This window comes from Larus michahellis, chromosome 3 (genome assembly GCF_964199755.1).
Source record: "Larus michahellis chromosome 3, bLarMic1.1, whole genome shotgun sequence".
Classification (NCBI taxonomy): Eukaryota; Metazoa; Chordata; class Aves; order Charadriiformes; family Laridae; genus Larus; species Larus michahellis.
This window is the reverse complement of record NC_133898.1, coordinates 91,937,354-91,960,225: the sequence shown is the minus strand read 5'-3', so window position 1 is coordinate 91,960,225 and position 22,872 is coordinate 91,937,354. Positions and strand designations below refer to the sequence as shown.

At 40.7% G+C, this 22,872-nt stretch overlaps 1 protein-coding gene across 4 annotated transcripts in view; it reads right to left on the bottom strand.

Annotated features, from left to right (window-relative positions):
* Nucleotides 1-66: 66 nt before the first annotated feature.
* RARS2 (arginyl-tRNA synthetase 2, mitochondrial) overlaps nucleotides 67-22,872 on the bottom strand; it is a 39,349-nt gene continuing 16,543 nt past the window's right edge. For 3 of the 4 annotated variants that reach the window (XM_074581194.1, XM_074581197.1, XM_074581196.1), the window contains 12 exons: nucleotides 21,008-21,163; nucleotides 19,030-19,136; nucleotides 18,322-18,417; nucleotides 16,476-16,536; nucleotides 12,261-12,337; nucleotides 10,818-10,942; nucleotides 8,032-8,099; nucleotides 7,828-7,937; nucleotides 6,730-6,825; nucleotides 3,497-3,571; nucleotides 2,505-2,568; nucleotides 67-1,126 (listed from right to left, as the gene is read on the bottom strand). In XM_074581194.1, the coding sequence (XP_074437295.1) occupies nucleotides 1,040-1,126; nucleotides 2,505-2,568; nucleotides 3,497-3,571; nucleotides 6,730-6,825; nucleotides 7,828-7,937; nucleotides 8,032-8,099; nucleotides 10,818-10,942; nucleotides 12,261-12,337; nucleotides 16,476-16,536; nucleotides 18,322-18,417; nucleotides 19,030-19,136; nucleotides 21,008-21,163 (1,122 nt within the window). In that variant the 3' untranslated portion in view covers nucleotides 67-1,039. Of the gene's footprint in view, nucleotides 1,127-2,504; nucleotides 2,714-3,496; nucleotides 3,572-6,729; nucleotides 6,826-7,827; nucleotides 7,938-8,031; nucleotides 8,100-10,817; nucleotides 10,943-12,260; nucleotides 12,338-16,475; nucleotides 16,537-18,321; nucleotides 18,418-19,029; nucleotides 19,137-21,007; nucleotides 21,164-22,872 lie in introns of all 4 variants that reach the window. The other variant, XR_012586305.1, reaches the window with a different exon arrangement.

Sequence of the window (22,872 nt, the reverse complement as noted above, 5' to 3'; positions counted from 1 at the left end):
ACTCAGTTCAACCCTTCCAGAAACTCCAACTGTGCATTGAGGGAAAACTTACTTTGGTGCTTTGGGCAACTCATTTACATTCAAAGTGGAGTCAAGAATGTGACCAAGTTTATATTCTGGTGAGGTTCCTTCAGCCATGAGTTAACCAGCTGGGTTTTTACTTGAAAGTGGGGCATGTTAAATGCAGCAATGACAAACATGCATAAATTCGCTCCTTTTTGCCAAGTGCTCTGTGCATTTAAACAGCATGTCACCATAGTGCTGCTCTGGTGGGTATTGTCAGGCATTTTAGTGGCTGGAGTAGCCACCTACACTACCTTACAGATGATGCTCTACCTTTCTTCAGCAGTATGATGGCTCAGGGGTGTTAAGCAGCACCTACCACGTCTGACTCTGTGTACAGTGCTCAGGGAGCACCGCAGTTCCTGTTCCACCAGCTGGGCAGCAAACCCTCTTCTCCCCAGTCATCACGCTGGTGGGACAGAGAAATGGGCGAGGAACAGGATGCGACAGAGTTGGCAGTTAGTCTTGGCTACTGTTACTGAAAGGGAAGTGCAGTACAAGACGCAGGAAAAAAAATTCCTCTGGCATGGTCTAACTCAGTTTGTTACAGTCTAGAACCCGCCTGTAAGCTGTTTTACCATTAGGGCTAAGTACACAATGGCAGCCGCAGAAGGGGAGAACTTTGATTGCTTAGGGCAGCGCAGGTAACACTGCTTCCTCTACCAAAAGGATGTTATATTTACAAAGGTAAGCACACACCAGTTTGCTTTTATGGGAAGACACTAGTCTACCTGGTATTTAAGTATGCTACTCCTGCCAAGTGCCTGGGAGAAAGTGATTGCGACAGCCCTGGCCTCCCCCAAAGCACTGTGGCATGCGTGCCCTTCTGCAGTTGGTATGATGGAGGATACAAACCTCCAAGAGCAGACAGCGAGTTTCCAGACTGCATTAGCCATGACACACAGGAGAGTATTTATATTCTCTTGAAAACAATCCTTTTACTAGGAGATGTGACTTTACATTGCGTACGGCCTCGTTACATTTGAGTTACAGGTGTAATGCCAAGAAGTTCCATGCCGTTGGCTAGAACCGAGCGTGCAGCTTGAAAGAGACAGAGCCTTGCCTGGAAAACAAGAATAGCCGTCAGCTTACAGTATCGCTACAGAATAAGGCATAGTTCTCAGGGCAGCAGTTAGGAGCAGCCTGTCAGAGGTGGGAACACCGTGTGCATCCTCTGTCCCCTTGCAGGGCATACACACACACAGAGTCTGAATACTGAATAACACACCAATGCTGGCAGAATTCACACCTGCTGTTGACAGCCTATTGCTGCGTCAACAGAGGGACACTTTTGTCAATGAAGGGAAGCTGGAAAGCCCAGTCTAGTACCCTCAGGGCAGAGCGACCAGAGGAGATGCCTGCAAAAGAGTAGTGATGACTAAAAAGTGAAAATCTTTCATGCACCACAGGCTGCTACAGCCTGAGGATACTGCTGGAATCTCACTATGCCTGGGTTAGAGGCTGTCAAGGAACTATGGGCTGCTTTGAAAATTTCACTCTTCCTCGTCAGTGTCTTAGCTGTTACACAGCTGGCTGTTTGGGAAGGGCTCTAACAACATTGCCCCAAATAAATAGTTTCTGAAAGCTGTCACAGTGTAAGATATTTAGAAATATTTTTTTTTTACAAGATAAGGAAATGAAATTTTCCTTGTAGCTTGGGCTTAGTTGTTCTTCCCAAGAATGCATGGAACCGTCTTCAAAGGCAGGAATACCTGTAGCATCTAAGCTCAACTACAGAGCGCAGCTCCAATTCCACTGAAATTTTTTCCCCCCACAACCCACCTTGACACTTAAATGTGATTTCCTCCTGAAATCAGATAGGTAACTGCTTTTGAAATAGATGAAAAAGAAAATAAGGAGGGCAGTGCAATTAGTGGATCATTTATGGAGCAGTTAAGGGGTCAGACATTGCCCGAGAGATCAGTAGAAAATAATTTGCATCTATTTGGAACTGCTTATTAACAGTTGTCAGCCTCAGCACTTTAGAAAGGCAGTACAGACAACTTGGGATATGTAGGTGGCGAGAGGGAGGAGAAAGAGTCAGTTACCTCCTAAGTCTCTGTCTTCCCACATAGCCACTAAAGGAAACCATCAGAAATTAACCAGCAAATTAAATGCTCAAATGTTTAACTTTTAAAAAGCTCCAAAGGACAGGTGATGAGAAGGAAAGAGGTTTGACTGGGTTTGGTGCAATTGTCCTTATGGAGTGTTCTGTTTCGGAAAGATAACGCAGAGCAGCCCTTTCCCGAAAGCGCATCCCTGAACAGCAAGCTCTGCTGTCCCGGAGCGGTGCCGCCCACGGGACAGGCTGCTGTTGGCTCATTAGCCTGCAGGTGCAGATTCACCCCGTGGTTACACAGCTGGCTTGGCAAAGCCCTGCTGGATCATTCCTCTGGGGTGCCCTACACAGACTCAAGACACCTAACAATGCTGTGCCATACCTGGGCTACTTCAGAAGCGCTGCCTTTCACAGGAAGAGTTTTATGCGCCACGGCTGCGAGATGGCTGAAATGGAAACCAGGGTGAGAATGGTGAGAACCAGCACGTCTCCTGACAAGAGCAGCGCTACAGGCTACGGAAAGCAGCAGAACTGGAAGAGCCACCACTGCAGTGTGCCAGAGTCGTCTTTCCAACAGCCTCTTCCACCTGGCTGAAGGAGGACATGTTTTTCTGTAGCCTGCATGTTGTCAGGGCATGCCATCAACAACTTAATGCTCATAAAAAAAACCAAACCACAAACAATCTCTCCGCTCCCCCTCCCCCCCAAAAAAAACCAAACCAAAACTGGTCTGGAAAGATCCTTGAGAGCCTGCCCTGTCATTCCCAAGGTGCATGATTCCTTATACAATTTTCCTTAACTTGTTAAAGCCTTCCCCACACAGGCTCTATAGCTTCATCCAGCAAGTCTGCTCCAGCATTTCACTGCGCTGTTAAATCAGACAGGTCCCTGTGGGGACCCTCCCTATGGAGGTCACACGCAGTATGACTTACAGTCATAATATGCTTTGTCCATCTCAACACTTAGGCTGAGATCAGTGGTTAAAAGGGGTTTGGACAAAATTTCCTAGCTGAAATGTTGAGATTTGAGAGCATATTATCAACTGAAATCTGCTCTTTAAGATACGATTAGTCCAGCGTGATTTTGGGTTCAGACACCGGGTTACGGCCAGGTGATTCTTTTTTCTTGAGAGCAATTCATTTCTGAGGAGGCTCCTGGCTCCTTTATTCCTGGTTCCAACCTCAATCTCTACTATTTATTATGTTATTTGCTATCACACTTTACACCTTTCCTGCTCCAGAGAAACCGTCCCACAAATTTACATCTTCCCACTATTTTTACTCTTCAAAGCAGAGCAGACGTGAGGGCTGCAGAGCCAGCTCAGGAAGACCTGTCCTTACCGGAGACAGATGCCAGTATCAGCAATCACCTTACCTAAGTGTGAGGAGGTAGCTGACAATGTGCTTGGGCTGCAGATCCTGAGAAGATCTATACAGCACCTCATCATACCTGTGAAGAAAGACAAGGGTTGTTTGGTGTTAAAGTGGTAGGAAGGTGTACTCATATGTAAGGCTCATCAGACTTGCTTCAGTCAGAACAAATGCGCAACCACAACTGCAGAATTTACAAAGATAATCTTCTGAACCAGACTTAAGCCATGTAATTAGCACACAATTCATTATTTCTTCTTTGTTCACTTATTGTTAAAGGAGATTGCTTCTGCGCCTCTTCATGCAAACACTGTAGATAGCAGAGCTCAGAGAGGCAGGTTATAGCAAAGAGAACACAAGAGCTATATTTGCTCCTGGAACATTATGTCTGGTTTTACATTTCAACACTAATTGTAAGTTCCTAGGAGCAAAAAACATGTATTAAATAACCAAGGCAGTCAAAATAGTCCCTTAGAGGATGTTGCCTTTAGTAAACGCAGCTTAGAATTTTAAGTAGCTAAAGGGAATCTTATAACATTAGAAAAGACAAAAACAAAGTGGGTTTACATAATCCTGGAATAAAATCAACTTATGTAAGACACTATTAATTAAACTGGATAATACAGGCCGAGTCATGGAGATCCATATTTTTTCTTCATGTGTTTTGGTGTCCACTTGTGCACACCCTCTTTTTCACAGCCTGCAAGAAGTTACCAACGCCTCTGGGGCTGAATAGATTTCAAATTCAAAGTGGGGAGTGGAATTCCTGGTCTTTGCTCAGCTCCCAGGCCCATTCCCACCAGCATGCCCATGCTGAACTTCCCGGGATCTTCCTTCTTTAAAGGCAAGCTTGCAGGAGAACTGGGGAGCACCATCAAACAGCCATTAATAAAGCAACAAAGTTGGTATCAAATGAAGGGTCCTTCTTTTGATACCAACTTTGTTGCTTCATGAAGCTGCCATTTCAGTGTTGGCTTATGACAGCTTGTTAGATTATTTTATCAGTTAAATAAACCCGCTTTTGCAGGGATATGCATGCTACCTTCAATCTACTACTCATTAGTCTGAAAAGTTAACAGTATTCAGAACTGGTCAGCTAATTTTAAAGGAAAATGTTTGGTAGCTTTTCAAACAGCAGAAGCAGAGCCATGGGAAGTGGGCTTCTGACAACTCAGGAGTGTTCATCGTGGAAACTTTTCAAGAAGCATCTACTCATGGCAACTCACAAGGAGGGCTGAACGCTAACTGTTACTCACGAAATCATGGGATATTTAAATGTGAGTTTGTTAACCACTGAGTACCTGGTCTAATGGATAACCTAAATGCTGCTTTCTGCTGGAAGTAAAGGCCCCAGGAGACGTTTCATGCAAATTCTATATGGTGCTTGGTCAGACTTTGCAATAAGCAGACCTGAAGCTCTATAAAAGCCAACAGCCCTGGAGTGCAGCAACAACCTCTGTTGGAAAATGGACACATCTGGGATGCAGTGATCCCTGCGAATCAACCTGAAATACATTAACCCTGTCAGTTTTCACACATAAGACAGGCAGCTATACACTAATCTGATAAAAGCCAAGAAACAACCCACGAGCTTTCTGTGAAATACAATTGCATTGGATAAATAAGACACTACTGGTCTTATTTAGAGTGCTGGCTGGTCTTGCTATCCCTCAAGAGAGCACGCAGCATACGATAAATAACAGGCAGCCCTTGAGACAATTACAGTTAATGGTAGGACTCTCCAACCTATAGTTGCAGGCTGGAAGGAGCCACCTGGGACTCTGACAGGAATTTTCAAAGTCTGAATTTTAAACACACGCCCTCAGCGTGGCCAAAGGAATTAATTCTTCAGCACTGTGCAGTGCGCAATGCAGTATACGGGACCTCTCACTAGGAATTCTGAAAGCCTCAATTCCAATTCCATTACGGGCTGCGCAACATGGACAACTCCCCTGCCTCTGTATTTTAAGTATTTATCTATCTATGAGATAATGAAAACAGAAACTGCTGAACTTTAAGACTGAATTAATGAAGAACGTTACTACTATTGACAGGTATTAGTTGTGCACGTTCAGTAGCTCTGAAGGATGTTGAGCTACTCAATGTTCATGCACATACTCACTCCATTTCACTGCTCCCAGAAGCACTTCCTCTCCCCTTTCCCACATGACAAAAGCAGAACAAGAGGGACTGCGATGATGTGCTCTCCCCCCATCCCCAACCTGACCTTTATCTCCCCTAACCCTGCCCAAGCGATAACCACCCATGGTGGTCATCATGGGTGCATCTAATCATGATGGCTGCATCTGGACTCAAAGGTGGTTTCCGGGAGACATATAACAACACAATAGCCAAGGACTAACTTGAGCAACGCTGGTACTGTGGCTGATACGCAAATATGACTATAAGTCAATCTTACCCCCATAAAATGTGAACAGCCCAAGAGCCCTTTGAGCTCTCCTGCACGGAAGTGGGCGCACGCCAGGATCTCCCCTTGAGTAGGGACACATCTCAAGGTTACTTCCCAAGATAAGAGGTTCCTTGCCACAACAGATCCTCGGTAAGTGGTTTATAGCATGCTAAACTTTAAAATCTTAGCCAAGTGACATAAAGGATTGACTGCCCATATATAATCCTTTAGACATAAATCGTTGACCGAGTCTGGGACTAGGACGGGATCCAGCCACACCTAGACTCCTCTCTGAGAAGGAGTTCAGAAAGCAAGGGAGTCTTTTCTGAACCTCAGCTCAATGGGAGGGTCTCCCTGACAGCTCTGTCTGACCCTCTCCCCTCTACAGTAAATAACCAAGTGTGCCTCACCATTGAATCTTGTTAAAACACTGTCACATTTACTATGAAACTTTGTTAAATCCCTGATTTATAACACTAAATGTTTTGCTGCTTCTCTCACGAGTGAAGTGCATCACTCCATCCATGACAGGGACGGAGCAAATCTGCAGCTAGTATTTGTATAGAGCTTAGCATATTTTTGTGAAGAGGCTCATGTATGCAGAGTATATTCCAAATATTGCCTTTCCCTCATATGGCTTCTAGAGTCCATGAAGATTTCAAGGGAGGGCTATCGTTGCAATCAGTGTGACCCAATAGACAAGCCATTGCCTGAAATAGCCATTTTTCCTCCTATGATCGTGCAATCTGTGCCTGCTCAACAGGCTGGCAGCAAATCCAGAAATTTATTTTAAGGGAACTGGTATTTGGAAAGAAAACTAGACAAACCTGAGAAGATGCTGAAGAACAGAGATGGCATCTGGCTCTTGCAAGCACGCCACATTAACGTCAGTTAGCTGCTTATTCCCATGCATCTGTTCTAAACTAAAAGGTAAGCATGAAAAACAAAGCTTGAACAAGAAAAACAGACATTTGTGTTCTTAAGGAAAAAGGCTAGGCATCTTCTGCTCAAGCTGAATGGAACACTGAGACACACTAGCTGACTTCAAAAATTAAAATCTGTGATAGCCATTCAGTATCAACAGGATTAGAGAAATGCATAGACAACAGGTTCAGAAGCTGACGCTAAAAGGATTAGGGAGGTAGTTAATACCCTAGTAATGGTACCCGAGTACCATCAATACCTAGATGATAGGGGAGTACAAGAGAAACAGACTACAGAGAGGGCTCAGGCTTGCACGCTCTCCCTGAATACGATCTCCCTCTTACCATCGCCTCGGACAGAATACCAGGCTGTACGGACCTTTGGCCTTATCCAGGAAGGTATCTCACATGCTTTTATGCAAATACACATCCATGTGTGCATTAAAAATGCTCTGAAAGATCACTATAATTGCTAAAACTGTTCAAATTGGGCTCTTCTAAAATTCTTTTAAAAAAATAATTAAACATGTCAGGTGTTTGACCTGAATCAACAGGAAGGGGTCTGCTTTTCAACTTGGGAACAGTGGGAAGTAACAGAACGTTAACAAAAACCCACGAGCCACAGTGGTAGCCAAAACCATCTAAGTTCTGTGATTTGGTATATTTTATGAGTACGGGCATTTTGTTTTTTACATCAGTTTCCTTAATCCTAGGGCCACTGTTCTTCATCACTGACACCAAACACATAGAGAGGCTGTTCCTAGAACTGGGAAAGTACACAGTTAGCTCAGCCCTGTGGAAATGAGGTGGAAATTTCATTTTAATTGGCTTGCTCTTCTGGAAAGTCGCAGTGATTCCTATCATAAACTCACACCTCTGCTGAAAACATGAACATGTGTCATATTTAGGGAAGGAGTTAACACTACTACTTAACTAAGCAGTAAATTAATAAGGTTAAAATACCTGTCAAATAGTACTTCTGCATACAAACACTCCTCTTACCTGTGGAGTCTGGCATGGGAGTACTGCAAGAACACGCCTGTATCTCCACGACTTTGAAGAGCTCGATCCCAGCTAAACTGATAATCAGATGACAGAAGGCCCCGGAAGTCCTGGAAAAATAATGTCACCTAAATATGGCTCTTCATCTCAATTTTTAACTTTTCACAGAAGATGCAAACATCTCACGAGGCAGCTCAGACTCACCTGAATTATTAGTGCTGCAAGACCAACTTTCTCTGCTGTCTCCATAGGGTCTTCTATCTCTTTGGTTGCTGAAGAGAAACAGAGAAAAAGAAATCTTAAGTCTGTAATAGCATAAGGACTCCCTTGCTCAGACTTGGAGATGCCAATAAAGGTCCAACAGGTCCATGTCTTTCCTGTGCTGAGGGCTCCAGAGCTGGAGGCAGAACTCCAGGTGGGGGTCTCACGAGAGTGGAGGTGCAGAATCACCTCCCTTGACCTGCTGGCCACGCTTCTTTTGATGCAGGCCAGGATACAATTGGCTTTAAAGGCTGCAAGCGCACATTGCCAGCTCATGTCCAATTTTTCATCCACTAGTACCCCTAAGTCCTTTTCAGCAGGGCTGCTCTCAATTCCTTCATCTCCCAGCCTGTACTGATACTGGTGGTTGCCCTGACCCAGGTGCAGGACCCTGCACTTGGCCTTGCTGAACCTCATGAGGTTCACACAGGTCCACTCCTCAAGCCTGTCCAGGTCCCTCTGTATGGCATCCTGTCCCTCAGGCATGTCAACTATACCACTCAGCTTGGTGTCCTCTGCAAAGTTGCTGAGGGTGCACTTGATCCCACTGTCTATGTAATTGATTAAGACATTAAATACTATTGGTCCCAGTACGCACCCTTAAGGGACACCACTTGTTACTGGTTTCCACCTTGGACATTGAGCCACTGAAATCTAACACTTTGGACATGGCCAACCAGCCAATTCCTTGTCCATCTAACAGTCCATCCATTAAATCTGTATCTCTCCAATTTAGAGGTAAGAATGTTTAGGGGGACCATATCAAAGGCCTTACAGAAGTCCAGGTAGACAACATTCATAGCTCTTGCACTGTTCACTGATGCAGTTACTCCATCACAGAAGGACAGTAGATTAGTCAGGCATGATTTACCTATGTAATCTATTAAATCTGCAGAGTTCAGCTTACGATTTGCTGTCCCAGCTGATTTCTCACTAACAGCAGAATTGGAGAATTCAGCTGTTCTCTTAAGGCACTACTTAAGCTCAAACAGTTTTGCAGTACAGTTTTAGTATACTTAGATTTCTGTCTTTCACTTTGCTACTTCTTTGTGCCAGGTCAGCAACGCCAACTGACACAACTTTGAGTACTTCACACACTCATACCTTTGCTATTTACGAAATTCAGAAAGGATTAAGCTTGAAAAGTGTGGGCATAGTTTGTAGCAGCCAGTCTCAGACTGGCTATTCATTCACAAAGACTTATGTTTAGATTACATGGTTACATTTCATAACTGAGATTTGTTTCAGAACACAACAACTGTCTCAGAATTCAGGCTTTCGTTTAGATGCTTGATGAGACGCTGACAAAGCTATCTAAGAGAAAGTAAAGCAGCAAAGGAAATAACAGACATTATAGAGAGGACTTACATGGACTGCAGGATTCATTGCGAAGAGTAGAAAGAAAAAATATGCCAATAATGGAAACTTAAATAGCAGAAGAGCTGTGTATAGTTAACAGCAGAGTTTATACAAAGGTATTTAACGAACCAGCTTCAGCTCCACATAGGTGTGATTTTCAAAGCTAGCATTGGCTGTTAGATGCCCAGCTCCCAAAATCTTTTCAATGAGAGTGAGGCATTTTGACGCCACACACAAGTTTGTAACATCTTCCACTGTGTATCCAAACACTTTACAAACATTGAAGACATTGCTATGAGTCGGGGATTTAAGATTTCTAATTTAAGAAAGGCAGGAGTTCAAACACAAGGGGGGAAACTTCTACAAGCACAGGTAGGATTCAGGATCTAATGGGTAAGCTCTGGGGAATACTGCAGTGCCATCTGAACGCATTACTTCTTTTAGCTGTTCTTCTGCCTATTGCTTGTGCAATGGAACATGGGTCTGTACCTCTGCCTTGTCAGTTCACTCCAGCATAAAAATAAATTTGCTTTGCACTCAGCTACAATACTGACCTTTAAACTGAAGCTCTAAGCTCCATTCCTCTCTTCACTAAAACTGGTTTGAATCGAGGGTTACCCTTCTATCATTCTGCCTGCCCTCCCTTCTCCTTGTCCTATCTACAAGCAAAATCACCTGGATTAAAAAAGGTGAGGAGGCAGAGCAAGGAAGATGCACACTACTTCACCTGATCAGTTCATTGATTCAGTTCAGCACCTAACCCCAGAAAGCACAAGAGGGGGCAGCATTTCACCGGGAACTGCTTGAATCTTTACTGCGTCAAGAGGAAACAGCTCTAGAGCCACAGCCCGAGGTGCAGGTAAACATCCCCTTCAGCAGATTCTGCTGCAGAGCAGTGACCTCCTGGGGACTCTGGAAACAGTCACAAAGCTGGGAGGGTGACAAGGCAGTAGCTGCAGACAAGCTACAGTCAATTTTGCCAGAGAAAACTGTCAGAGCTACAAATCCTTTGGATAAAATCTGACTGTTCCCTGAACTTAAGTCTCAAACCCACTATCGACTAGTTTGTCCCTCCAGAAAAAAGCAACTGTTGTTCCCCAAAGGCAGGTACTTCCTTCCCAGGGCAAAAGCATGATGAAATAATTTCACTGAATGTTAAAATTTGCAAATCTGTAACTTAGGGAAGTTCACAGAGTTGCAAAGGATTATTTTAACACTTGTTTGTGTTACGTGAGACAGAAAAAGTGCACAGATCAGGGCATATCCCTGTGGTCAGTATGATGCAGGGAGAAGTGAAAGGTAGAAAAGACGACACATTTTTGATCAACACAGAACATCAAAAGAAATTAATAAGACCTGAAATAGCTAACTTTTTGCGGAAGCCATGTTTTGTAACATCCTTGAACGAACTTCATTTAAAACATCTTCCAGGAAAATTACTTCTCCTCTCCGAGTCTTCATCCCTTGAACTAGACCAAAAGACACATGCTGGCACCTGTGTTGAAAAGCAGCAGGACCTAAAATTACATTTTAATCAAGAGAAATGTTTGCAGTGTTTGTTCAGAGCTGGATTCTTACCAGGAAACAGCAATAACAGCTGAATAAATAGTGCGCCAACGTGGGAAGCTTGGTGATATAATCAGTAACTCTCATTTCAGCAACCAAAGCTCCACACTTATTATATAATGGGAAAATTATGATCAGAATTATGATAACCTGGTCATTTGCGTGCTCTTGGGAACCCCTCTTGCTACTAGCTTTAGTACAGAGGACTCAATGCAATAAATTGCAATAAATTGAGGAGAGGCAGGATGTAGACAGATCAAATTACTGTGGCAACGCAGATTTGTTAATAACATTAGAAAGGGAGTAATAATAATCCTATTGTGGCCACATTATACTAAAAGTGTAATTAATCATTGCTAATAATAAAACATTCATTGCTTCTGCTCACAATAATCCCAAGCATTATTTTGGATCTATAACCTAAGGTAATTTTAGTGCAACTTTAAGCATTGTGAAAGGAGGCAGACTAATATTCCTGAAGGCTAAAATCCTATATTTAACCACAAAAGACATGCAGTCTGTCAGAGAGGAATACAATTTAGTCTGCAGATCCATTATTGACCTTTGCTCAGATTGCTAACAAGACCGGTAACGACAACGAATAAGAGTGGGGATACGTTTCCCTGCAAAAGATATTTCAAGCCTGAAGCGTGACTCAAACTTAGATTCAGATCTCTGCTAAAATATCATACTTCAAGAAGTAATTGTTTCATATGTGATCACAAAATACCCCAGAAACTATGCCATAAAGTCTCTGAAAAATTGTTTCCCTTTTTCCCATTTTTACATCAAGCAGCTATGAAAGACCCGTTAAATGAGAGACAGGTCTGTTTTTCACACCCTGAACACATGGCATGTGTCCCTTTGCAAATAAAGCAGGCCAGCAGGAGCAGACATATAGAGTGAAAAGGTTGATGCTGAGGACCTGAGGCCCACATTGCACACAATTCTGAGAGTTTTGTTTTCTTATTTTTTCCTCCTTATTGGACTAGCATTAGTTGTGTCCTACAGGCCAAATATCTGCTTGCGCTCTGGCGTTCATTAGCTGCACACCAGCAGCACATCTTGTAGCATGGTTTCATCCAAAATGCCTACATGATGGGTGCTATGGTGTGGTAGCAGGCAAACACAATCAGGAGATTCTCTTCAAAAGACCACTGAAAGAGCACTGAAATTCCAATGTACATATTACAATTCTTAAAAGAAAAAAGAAAAAAGGTATATAATTATGATTCATAAATACATACCTTTCTGCCCAGTCATAACCCATGAGCTTCAGTATTTGGAACAACTGTTGGAAGTGATTACTTTGACTTTTATCTGTCTAAGGAATAGAATTGGTGCATGTTAGAAAACACTCCAAGTTTGACAAGGATTAGCTTTCAACACACAAACACACACCACCGCAGATACTGTGCAGTAAGTCTCTGCAAGGAGAATTAAGACCTATGAAGACAGGCAAGACTTGAAAAATGTAACAGCTGGAATCTATGGCAATGGGATTTTGCATCGTGTCAGAAAAAGTAATCTACCTTTTCAAAAATGATTATTCCTAGGTCATGAGTGTAAAGCCATGAACTGAAATGAAACCACGATGTTCTTTAGTTTCACATAATCTGTGAGCTGCCCATCAAACAAAATGCCTCCACTTCAGAACTTTGCTACTCTTGTTATATTTCCATGTTTTACATGACCAAACTTTTAGGTTCCTTTGGCTTAGAAACAGAACACCTCTTTAAGCTTTCCGTCTCCAGAACCCACTAGTTTCTTTTGTCTCCAGCATGACTTGTGGAGCTTTATGTCATGAGTCAGGTGCATAATTTTTAAATAAAAAAAAAAAAGTATACATGATCACATTTTCATATTAATGATGCATCTTGTGCTCTCTTCCACTTCCAATTACTCTCTCCTATGACTTAAGAGGGTTTCTGATGGAAGTTTCTTTATGTCTAACAATGATCTTCGTTTGTATGTCTAGCTACAGCTGTTGCTATGAAATTCACTCTCCTACCTAGTTGCTTTGACTACATCACTCAAAAACTCCTTCACCCCTCCTTAAAAAACACTGCAGTGACAACCAAATAACCGCTATTTCCTTATTTGCTTGGTGTTCCAAGACAGGGAGTGAGCAGTGAGTGAAGTGCTTATCTGCATTTCTTTCTGAACTCTACCATTGTATCAAGCCTCAAGCACCTGCCTCCTCTTTCGCAGTTCCTCATAGCCTGCTCCGCTTCTATGCATCCCCTCTCCCTGTGCCAATTCACAGGCAAGGCTGATAAATGGACAGCAGTGGTCATCATTTCTAACAAAGCCTTCCTTTCCATGCGCCCTACCTATGAGAGAAGCTCTCTGTACCTGTAAAACAAAGCCTGATCTCTCTCACTAAAAGATCTCAAAATAAACTTTATAAAGTTTAGATTAAGGCCAGCTCACTGTACTGGTCAATGCTGCCTTGCTGTTTCCTCTCCTTCCCTCTAGGTCTGAATTCATCTCTATTCTCCTGTTTTACAAGAGATTATACATTCTATGACAGAAACTGGTTTTGTTTTGCGCGCACAACAGCATGTCCCTCACCACCTGGACCACAATCACAGCATTTAAAAGCCTCTTTGAAGGACTACAGTCTTTTGAGAGTAGATATCGTGACAAATCATGACAATACTCACTGACAAAAGACTCCATTTCTTCTGAACTTAATTGCTTCTTTGCAACTGTTCACCAAGCAGAATATTCAGCTAAAACTAAACTAAAAGCTGACTTAAATTTGTAATTACTTGTCTTGACCAACATATATAGAAATAGCATACAGAAGAATATTTAAAATCATTAACAGAAAATAATCTAATAATAATCTAATAGCTTTTTTTTTAATAATCCTTTAAACTCCCATGGAAATAAGAACATGAAAAGAGAGGCCAAGATAAGAATACCAATCAGGCAGTACAAACTGAATTTCAGGCTTCAGCTGGCCACCTGAAAACTAAGCATCAACTCCTGTGGTTTTGGGATGCTGTATGATACTGCGAGAAGCATAACAATGAGTGTTTATTATGCTTGAACAATCCAGACAATTAAAATTGTATGAAAACCAAATTTGTTAAGAAGGACGCAAATAAATACTAGGAGTACCACACAACTTCATCTCTGCCTAAAAGTAATACTCAAAAGATGGATGTGTAAGTAGGTTAAAAAAGATGAACCTGCAGACACCACCATTTTGAAAACTACTTTTTTTTCATAGCATGGCAAAAACAACACAAATGCTCAAAAAGAAGATTCATATTGTGAAGAATGCCAGGTTTTTTTCCTTGCAGGCCCCAAAATTGTATATGTCTAAATGCAGTCTAAGTAGTTAACTTTAAGAGAGAAGTTTGCAGTCTGACAGCGTGGATTATATTTAACTCTTCATATTTAAAAGTGTGTTCATCTCCTATTTTCAATACAACATCCAATGGAATCTTAGAACCTCTTTAATAATAGCTGTCATACATTTTTAAATGTTTTGAATATTTTGCTCATATTGCTGCATTTTTATGAAATAAGTAGGATATTTAAAATATAAATTGGTGAATGCACTGACTTACAGCATTAAAGCTAATACACCAATTTAATACTCTCTTAAACAAGTTGATCCGATGAAAATAAGATGATCTTATGAAATAAGACTCAAGAGCCTCTAAATAATTTTCTTGTAACAAGGTCAGGATTCTGAAATACATTTGAATTTAATAATTAAAGACTAAAATCATTGGTGTTCTCACTTAAATCCATGAAGTCTTCCCACCTCTTGTAACAATGAATAAAGTCCTAACCCACTATAAAACACTGCCACAAAACAGCAGCAAAACTCAGCAGGGCTGGCAGAGTTTTGCCATCCCACAAACCCTCTTAGCAGTTCATGTCATCGCCCTTTCATTTTATGACCCACTTTCTCAGTCCTCAGAAAGTCAGAAATGGTAGAAATACTAACCATGTTATCCAAAAACTATGCAACCTTAGCAAGGTTGAGAGAACAGGACTAGACAGGCTAATCTGTCATTTCCAGTTTGAATGGGACATTGATTATAATGGTCACATTGATCACGCCACAGTCCGGTTTTGATGCCTATCTATTTGGACTAGGAGTAGATCAAAGAGGCCCAGGTGAGGAAGTGAACAGTTACTGGAGTTCATCTATGAGCAGCCGGTCAGCTCAAGACTATGGCTTCTGTACTTGCTTTAGCATTAGCTTAACATTCAGTCCCCATCCTCATTTGTGCAAAATACCCACCCAGTGATTTTCTTTCTCTCTAACTGTTGCTTCTGCCTTTGTCCCTACCATCTTATGGTATAAAAAATACAAATAATTACCTACCCCCGTGAACTAGGCAGGAGGCTTCCTTAACTCCTAATGCATTGCGCTTTCACAGCCACACTGCTCTTCAATGCCAGCAAATCTACTGTGTTCCAGTCAGTAGTAGTAACCTCCCCCCAAAAAACACAACAAAAAAAAAACCCTGTTCTATGACCACCTGTGGGAATGACAAGTTAGTGGAAACTTCCTGAAGACTGAAAATAAAAAGAGGAATGTGACTTAACTAAAAGTCAGACTTTAAACTACCTGGGTATTTAATTTTATGCTTACTGATTCCTTCCCTCAGTCATGGTATTTGTAACATTAGAGTTGCGCTGGAGAAGATTTATGGGCATTACCAAACGCATCACAAAGAACATGCCAGAAACCTACAGATTTTTTCCACGGGTCATTAATTGACTTCACATGACAGAACATGAGTTTAAACATGGGGGTTTTTTTCTAAATCTGGGAGAAAGAAAATTTAAAAGCATCATGTGATATGTCCTTGTTAAAAAAAAGTTTCACACAAGTGAGGAGATAATCCTGCCACTCATTACTAATACTGCTGGAATTGTTAAAGAGCAAAATAATCAATCCAAGAAATGATAAAAAGATTCCCTGTCTACAACTGCTCGAGATTGATTAAGCAGTACTTTATGTGTGATTTCTACGTAATGAAACCGAGACATTGTTCAAAGCCATGAAAATTTACATTTCAGATAAGATACCAGGACTTGAGAGTAGACTTAGATTCATTTTAGAATATTAATTTCTAAATTAAAATTTCACAACCCCTTATAACACTAACAGCTTTTTCTGACTTGTTTAAATATTAATTACAACATTTATATAGAAAATACAATGTCAATTGAGTAAAAGTTCATTTAAAATGAATTGTAATGAATTTTTAAAACAGAGAATAACTCCAGAACTGATTTTTCAACTGTTCTGTGGGTCATGAACTGAAACAAAACCAAGAAACACTGCCACATTGAGGCACAGTTTCTGGCCAAATATTTTACTGCCAAAAACACCATGTGCCAAAATCATAAGGGGAGTAAGAGGCTCCCTGGGTTATTGGCGAGAGTCAGACTCAAAAGCGTTTGGTGAGTCTAGAATTACTTACCACATAAATCATAGTATCCCAGCTATGCTTATTCATTCGGTCTATAGCAGCAGCAAGATCTCTGAAAAAGATAACGAGAAACTATTTGGACTTTCACTCAAACATACCTCATTATTTGCCTCTTGGGAAAATAATCTACTCTTCTGGAGGGAAGAGGACTGACAGATTAGAGGGATCCACATATGTCTTACACAGGAAAGAGGACATGTCTACTTTGTTCATGACGTGTTTGAAATGTTTTTTTAAACCACCAGCTATGAAAGTTACTGAGGAAACAATTCTTATGCACAGAGTAAGTCTGGTTTCTGTCAGCCTACTGGGAGAATCAATCAGCTGGGAGATCTGAGAGAAACAACCCTCTCCTGGAAAACTAACCCAGTGCTCAGCACCAGGTTATATGATAAAAAGCTCATCTTCACACACACAAAGTAGCACAGAGAAAGAACCTGCTCGAGCCCCTCCCAGGGCTGTCACAGGAAAGCCATCAGCCCCATGTCCCCATCTGAAATCAACCTCAGGGGTCACCAGGAACCACCTTCTGACCAAGGGAGGTTACTGCCTAAGGCACATGGGACACACGGGATGCAAGGGAAAAGCATTTTGCAACTGCACAAGATTTATTACGGGGTGCTTAGGGGAGGAACCAAATATGGGAATAGAGAGGGAGATGACGATAAAAGGGACAGGTGGCTTGTAAGCCGATTGCTGGTTAGTATGTTTTTCCGGTTGTGCCCTGCACCTGATCAGCGCAGTCTATCCTGTCTTCTCATTAAAGTCCATTTCAAACTTTTCCTGGGTGAGGGCATCTCTCCTCTGCATGCACGTAAGTTTGGAGGTCTAAGTATCAGTAACTGGAGCTGGGGACTATGGCTGATACAAGACACACACCTGTGGTGCCAGCAAGCAAAGGGACTGAAGGTCAGTGAAATATATACACATACTTATATATATGTATACACAAACATACATACGTGTATATTTCTTCACACTAATAGATCTTCATTCTAATCATCCAGAGGGGAAGAAAATGAGGCTATTTGCGCTGTCTGAGTGCAGAGGGGTTTTGTCTGCGTTGCCCTGTTTGGTTGGTTGTGTGTATATACATGTGTGTGCCTACTGGAAACAGCCGCTCAGCCTTACTACTGGTTGGACCTGCGGGCATGCAGCTGTGGCAGTCTTGCCTCTATCTGGCTACAGGATTCAGCTGCTCCCTAACGTGCAGGACTGACTGCAGCATCTCTCTAATACTCTTGTGCTGAAAAGCCGTACACAGTTTACCCTGAGGGCTAGACATCTGATTTATTTACATTACTGGCACAAAGAAACCGTTAAGACTTCCATATTAAAATACCCAAGACGAATTTTAGGATACTGATGAGAAGGCAGGAAAACAGTGATAAAATTGATGTTACAGTGCTGGTGGTCCACTGATTGAATGAAGACATGGCTGAACAAGCCATTTTTTTCTGCATCACACTGTCAATAACATTTTAAGGAAAGGTCTTTCTAAAACCTTCATTATTTGGCAAATGTTTATTAGATGAAGAGATCCTAGCTTTGTTTTCAAAGTCAATAGCTGGAGAAAGTATTATGATTTATGGAAAGAGAAGATTTACTAACAGACTTCTTAAGGGGAGGAAAAGTATTTAAAAGCAGTTGTTTTTCCTGAGCCATTTTCATCCCATGATAGTTACATTACTAGTTCCAGTTACAATTACTCATTCATCAAGGTGTTGCATCCCAGAAATAAAGAGCTTCAATATCTGTACTACCAGTTACAAACGTACTCATGTACAAAAGATAACTGGCAAAAAAAATGGCAATAAACACAGATAGACTTACTTGCCTTGTTATATAAAGAGATGTCCCATCACTACGCATGACGGTGGAAAACGATGAGAGGTCTTTCTTTTCTGAAAGATCCACAATTCCTGTCCCTTTTCTATAAGTTAAGAGAAAACACTGAAGTAACTGCAAGCCAGATCCGATATACAGGTAAGTTTACATATGACAGAGGTCAGAACCAAAACAAAGGCCCCTTACCATGGAACCCCCCCTTACTCTAGACAATCTCATTCTCTTCTTTGAATGACTGTCTCTAAGTCTTTTTGAAGACTGTTCCTTTAAGTTTGTTGTCACCACTGCTGATGCCAGGGAATCGCCTGTCCACGTTCTGGGGCGTTCCATGACTACACCTTCTGTCCCAGTTCAGCCATGAAGCTCCTTCATCAAGGCAAGGATCTCATCTAACTCTGCTCGTTAAATGGAACATGCAGCTACCAAACTAATTAACAGCCTAAAAGGTCATTAGGAGTTGAACACTGTCATTGTATCTAATTTGTCATGGCCAGGCTTCTGTGCTAGCTACAGAAAAGGCAAACTTAATTTTTAGCTGTGAGTGCCCAAATCCTGTTGGACAGGAACAGCTACCAAAACCACCTAAAGAAAACTCTTCCCCTTAGATTACGTACAAACCTCACTCATCATATCTCATTTGAAATGCAACTGAGATGTTAAGTAAACTACACCAATAGATTGAATAATGAGTCCATACGTTGTTTTCTGAAGAAGTCCTTTATCCTCCAACATCTTTAGAACTTCCTGGGACTTCTCTTGGTAAAATGATTCTCCAGAATATTCATCAAAGCGCACTCCTAGACGCTGAAAAGTTCCAAGAATATCAAAGATGGGTAACATTGTTAAGATTGAGGCTGATAATTTCTTCAAATTAAGTCAGATGATAGGTCTGTGTCACAGGTCACACAGAGTGCAAAAATTAATTTTATTCCAGGAAATGTCACTTCATTGTTAAAAAGAAAGGATGTATGGATTTTGATTTAATTGATTTCTGTATTAGAATTAATCTCCCTGAGTTGAATACAGTGTTGGATACAATATTAATGAGAAATTAATTAGTACAAAAATTCTAAGGTAGGCACTTGCTGTGCTGGAGGCAAAACCAGTGGACTTTAGAGAAGTTACTTGGGCATGAACCAATCCTATTTTAAAAGGATGCTAAAAGAAATTAAAAAAAGCAGGAGCTCCTCACTGAGCATACAGAAATCACCATTACTTGAAAGGCTGAGAGTACACCTAGGAGAGATAGAATGACTTTAACTGTCAAAAATGAGTGAAACGTAATAGTACAAAAGACAAGGTTTTTAACTAAGTGCAACAAAGCTGTCAGTCCATCAGCTCGATACTTATTAGTTTGAAAAGGAATTGGGAGAGAAAGATCTGGCTGAACCAGTCATCATGTGATCAATGATGAGTAACCATTGTGATGCAGCTGCATACACAGCGCAATACTCACGTACCTTAACAGGGCAACTTTCCCCTAGAATTACCAAGGCCGTGTCTCACTTAGGAGATCTTAAGTTAGAGTACTTGGCACGAATCCAGCGATATATTTCAGGGAAGAAATTAAAGCACAGCCAGGTTATCTGGATTACTGAGGAAGGGGCAGGCCACTTCTCTTTTAACTTTGCAATCAAGGTTGAAAGAAGACATGACCAATTTCTACAAATACATTAAGAGGAAGGAGATGGAAAAGTGGAATTTTAAGTGAAGTGGTATAAAACGAGTCACAAATTCTTCGGTGCAGCAAGTTAGGAAAAAAAGTCTAAGCCCATCGAAACTGGGCACCCATTCCAGAATTTTATTAAAAGAATTTGGGAAAGAAAAACACTAGCTGTTTTTCAGATGGACTCAGTTGGTTCTTGAGTAAGATTATATAGTATTAATACCAAGAGACTGGATTCAGTGACAGGTGTATCTCACTCCTGTTTCCCAAATTCATAAGATTCATTTTATGGTCAGTGGCATAAACATCTCACACAGAACAGTGGACACCAGCTCCATTCTCGAGATCACAGTATGCAACAGATGGCTGTACATTAGCTCAACTCAACCTGCAAGTAACTTATGCACTGATTACTATTGTAAACTCCTGCTGCTATAATATCTTACACTCGATTTAATATGCAACATACACAGCTCTGCATTATAACATTAGGTCAGAAAAATGAAAATAGAGTTATCTCCTAATAAGATTTATTACATGGAAACTGTTAAATTTAGCTGGTTGTTGCTGACTTCAAAGATAAAACAAAACAAACAATATTTATCTAACACTGATTTGCTTTGTTGCTTAGCACCGTACTCCTAGTTTCAGGGCTTCTGAGAAGCAAGAATTAGTCTAAGGGTCAATTATATGGACTTCATCAAATAAAATGTATTCAGGGCGTCAGCAACTAAAGTGACGGCCTGCTTGGATGTTAAATCAACTACCGTGGTTTTTCCAAACAGAATGGGGCACAACCTGGCATGTTGAGAAACATCTTCCCCACAACACTGTAAAGTTTACTGAGAAAGCAACAAATTGACAATGTTACAGCAACTTCTGTTCCTAGGTCAGTTTTGCAGTCTCTTGGATGAAATGGTGCTGTGCACTGTCAATTTCATTGATGGAGCAATAGATAAAAAGAGACCATTTTACCAACAACACAGAAAAAGCAGTGTATGATTTGTACCTTATAAATTCGGATGTATTCTTCAATACTCAAGTCTCTAAATTGTTTCCAAAGGGACAATGTCTGCTCATCATGTTCCTCCAGTTTTCTAAAGAAATCCTTAGCCAGCTCTTTCGTGTTTTCATCTTCTGCTGCTTTATTAATCTGCACATACACCTAAAACATAACAGCACCAAAAATGTTGAAGTATAATCCTCTCCAATAAAAATAAGCAAAGTTCCACAAGAACAATACAAATACATTTAAAGATGACATTTGTAACATCAAAATTTTAAAGATGTTTTAAAGGAACACATTTCCCATTTAAAGGATGAATGAGTAGTTCAAACTCCAATAGGAAAATGTGCATCTTATCTTGAAACAAGACTAACGCCATAATTCCTTACTGCTGTCGCTATCGTCCTCTTCATAACCTTGAAACACCTGCAGCAGCAGACGATGGAAGAACTAATTTAGGCATAAAAGGGAAACTATCAGACTTTTAAACCACAGACTTTTCTTCAGAGGACTACAAAATTGATACTTATAACAACCGCATTGCCTAAAACATGAGATGACAGTTGAAGAAGCAAAATCCTAGATAGACTCGATATTTTACAAGCTCAAAAGACCTCCCCCAGTTCTGAGCCAAAAGCCACCTATAGTACTCTGCACCCATACTAATACCTGCTGTCTCTCTGTGGCTGAAGTCAAGCATATGAATGGCAGCATCTGACACACACACACACACACACACACACGTGCACTGTCAGTTTGCCAAAAGCATTACAAACTCTTGTATTAGCCAACTTTACCTATGTACAATTTTGGCTCTCCTGTTCACTAATGTATTCCTTTATATCTAAAGGCCAAAATATTCACCCAGGTAATGATTCCTTGCTTTCCACATGTAGCATCTTGAAAGCCCATGGAAGAATTTAAAAAAAGTTATAGTACTATGTAAAAATAATTAAATTAACTAGTGGTTACGCTACCTATTTAGACCCAAATAATTCAACGCTGTGTAAGTCTTTGTAAGAGTTTTGATCCCCAAATCATTGCAATCTTGATAAAAATAAGTAATTATAAAAATTTAGCTCCTGCAATGTTCAGACAATGAGTTTGCCAACAATACCTTGCTCAAATGGGTTCCACCTATTGAAAAAAAAAAAAAGAAAGAAAAAAAAAGAGCTTCCACAGCAAAACTCTTGAACTTTTCCCCTTTCTTTTAGGTGCCAAGATTTTTACAGATTTTAACAGGCGGTACTGCTGACAAGCATCAAGATTAACGTTTGCTTAGTTCTGCCACAAAAAAGACATTTAAAGTAGAGGGAAAAATTCAAACCTTTCCAAGAACAATGTTCCCCTTCCCCCATTAGTAGCTTCACACATTATAACACCCTTCTGCCCTCAATCTTTGATGTTATAAAGCAAAATTAATGCAAAAGGCATATTTGCATTTGACTCTTGACCAAAAGTGCAAATATGTTTGGAAAGGTACGTTTGTCTGTACATTTATTTATATAGAAACTGTGCTATGAAAATTTTTGTTTTAAACAAACTACTGGAAAGACTAGTTTCACACAAGAGCAGAAAAAACACCATTTTGAAACACATCTCAGTTTTTGATATAAACTATGAATACAGCTGAACAAACAATTAAAAATTTGAAATATTTGAGAAACTAAGTTCATCTCAAACAACTACTGTTTTAGAACCTTTTGCAGCTTGACTGAATACTGTTCTCTATACTTGAAGGCCATTTTTTAAGGTCATAAAGCCTACATGCTACTGCAATATATAGTATTCTAAAGCTTTAGTGCAAAATTCAAGTATTTGAAATTTAAATTTTAAGAACAGACTGAAATTATAAATAAATTTAAATA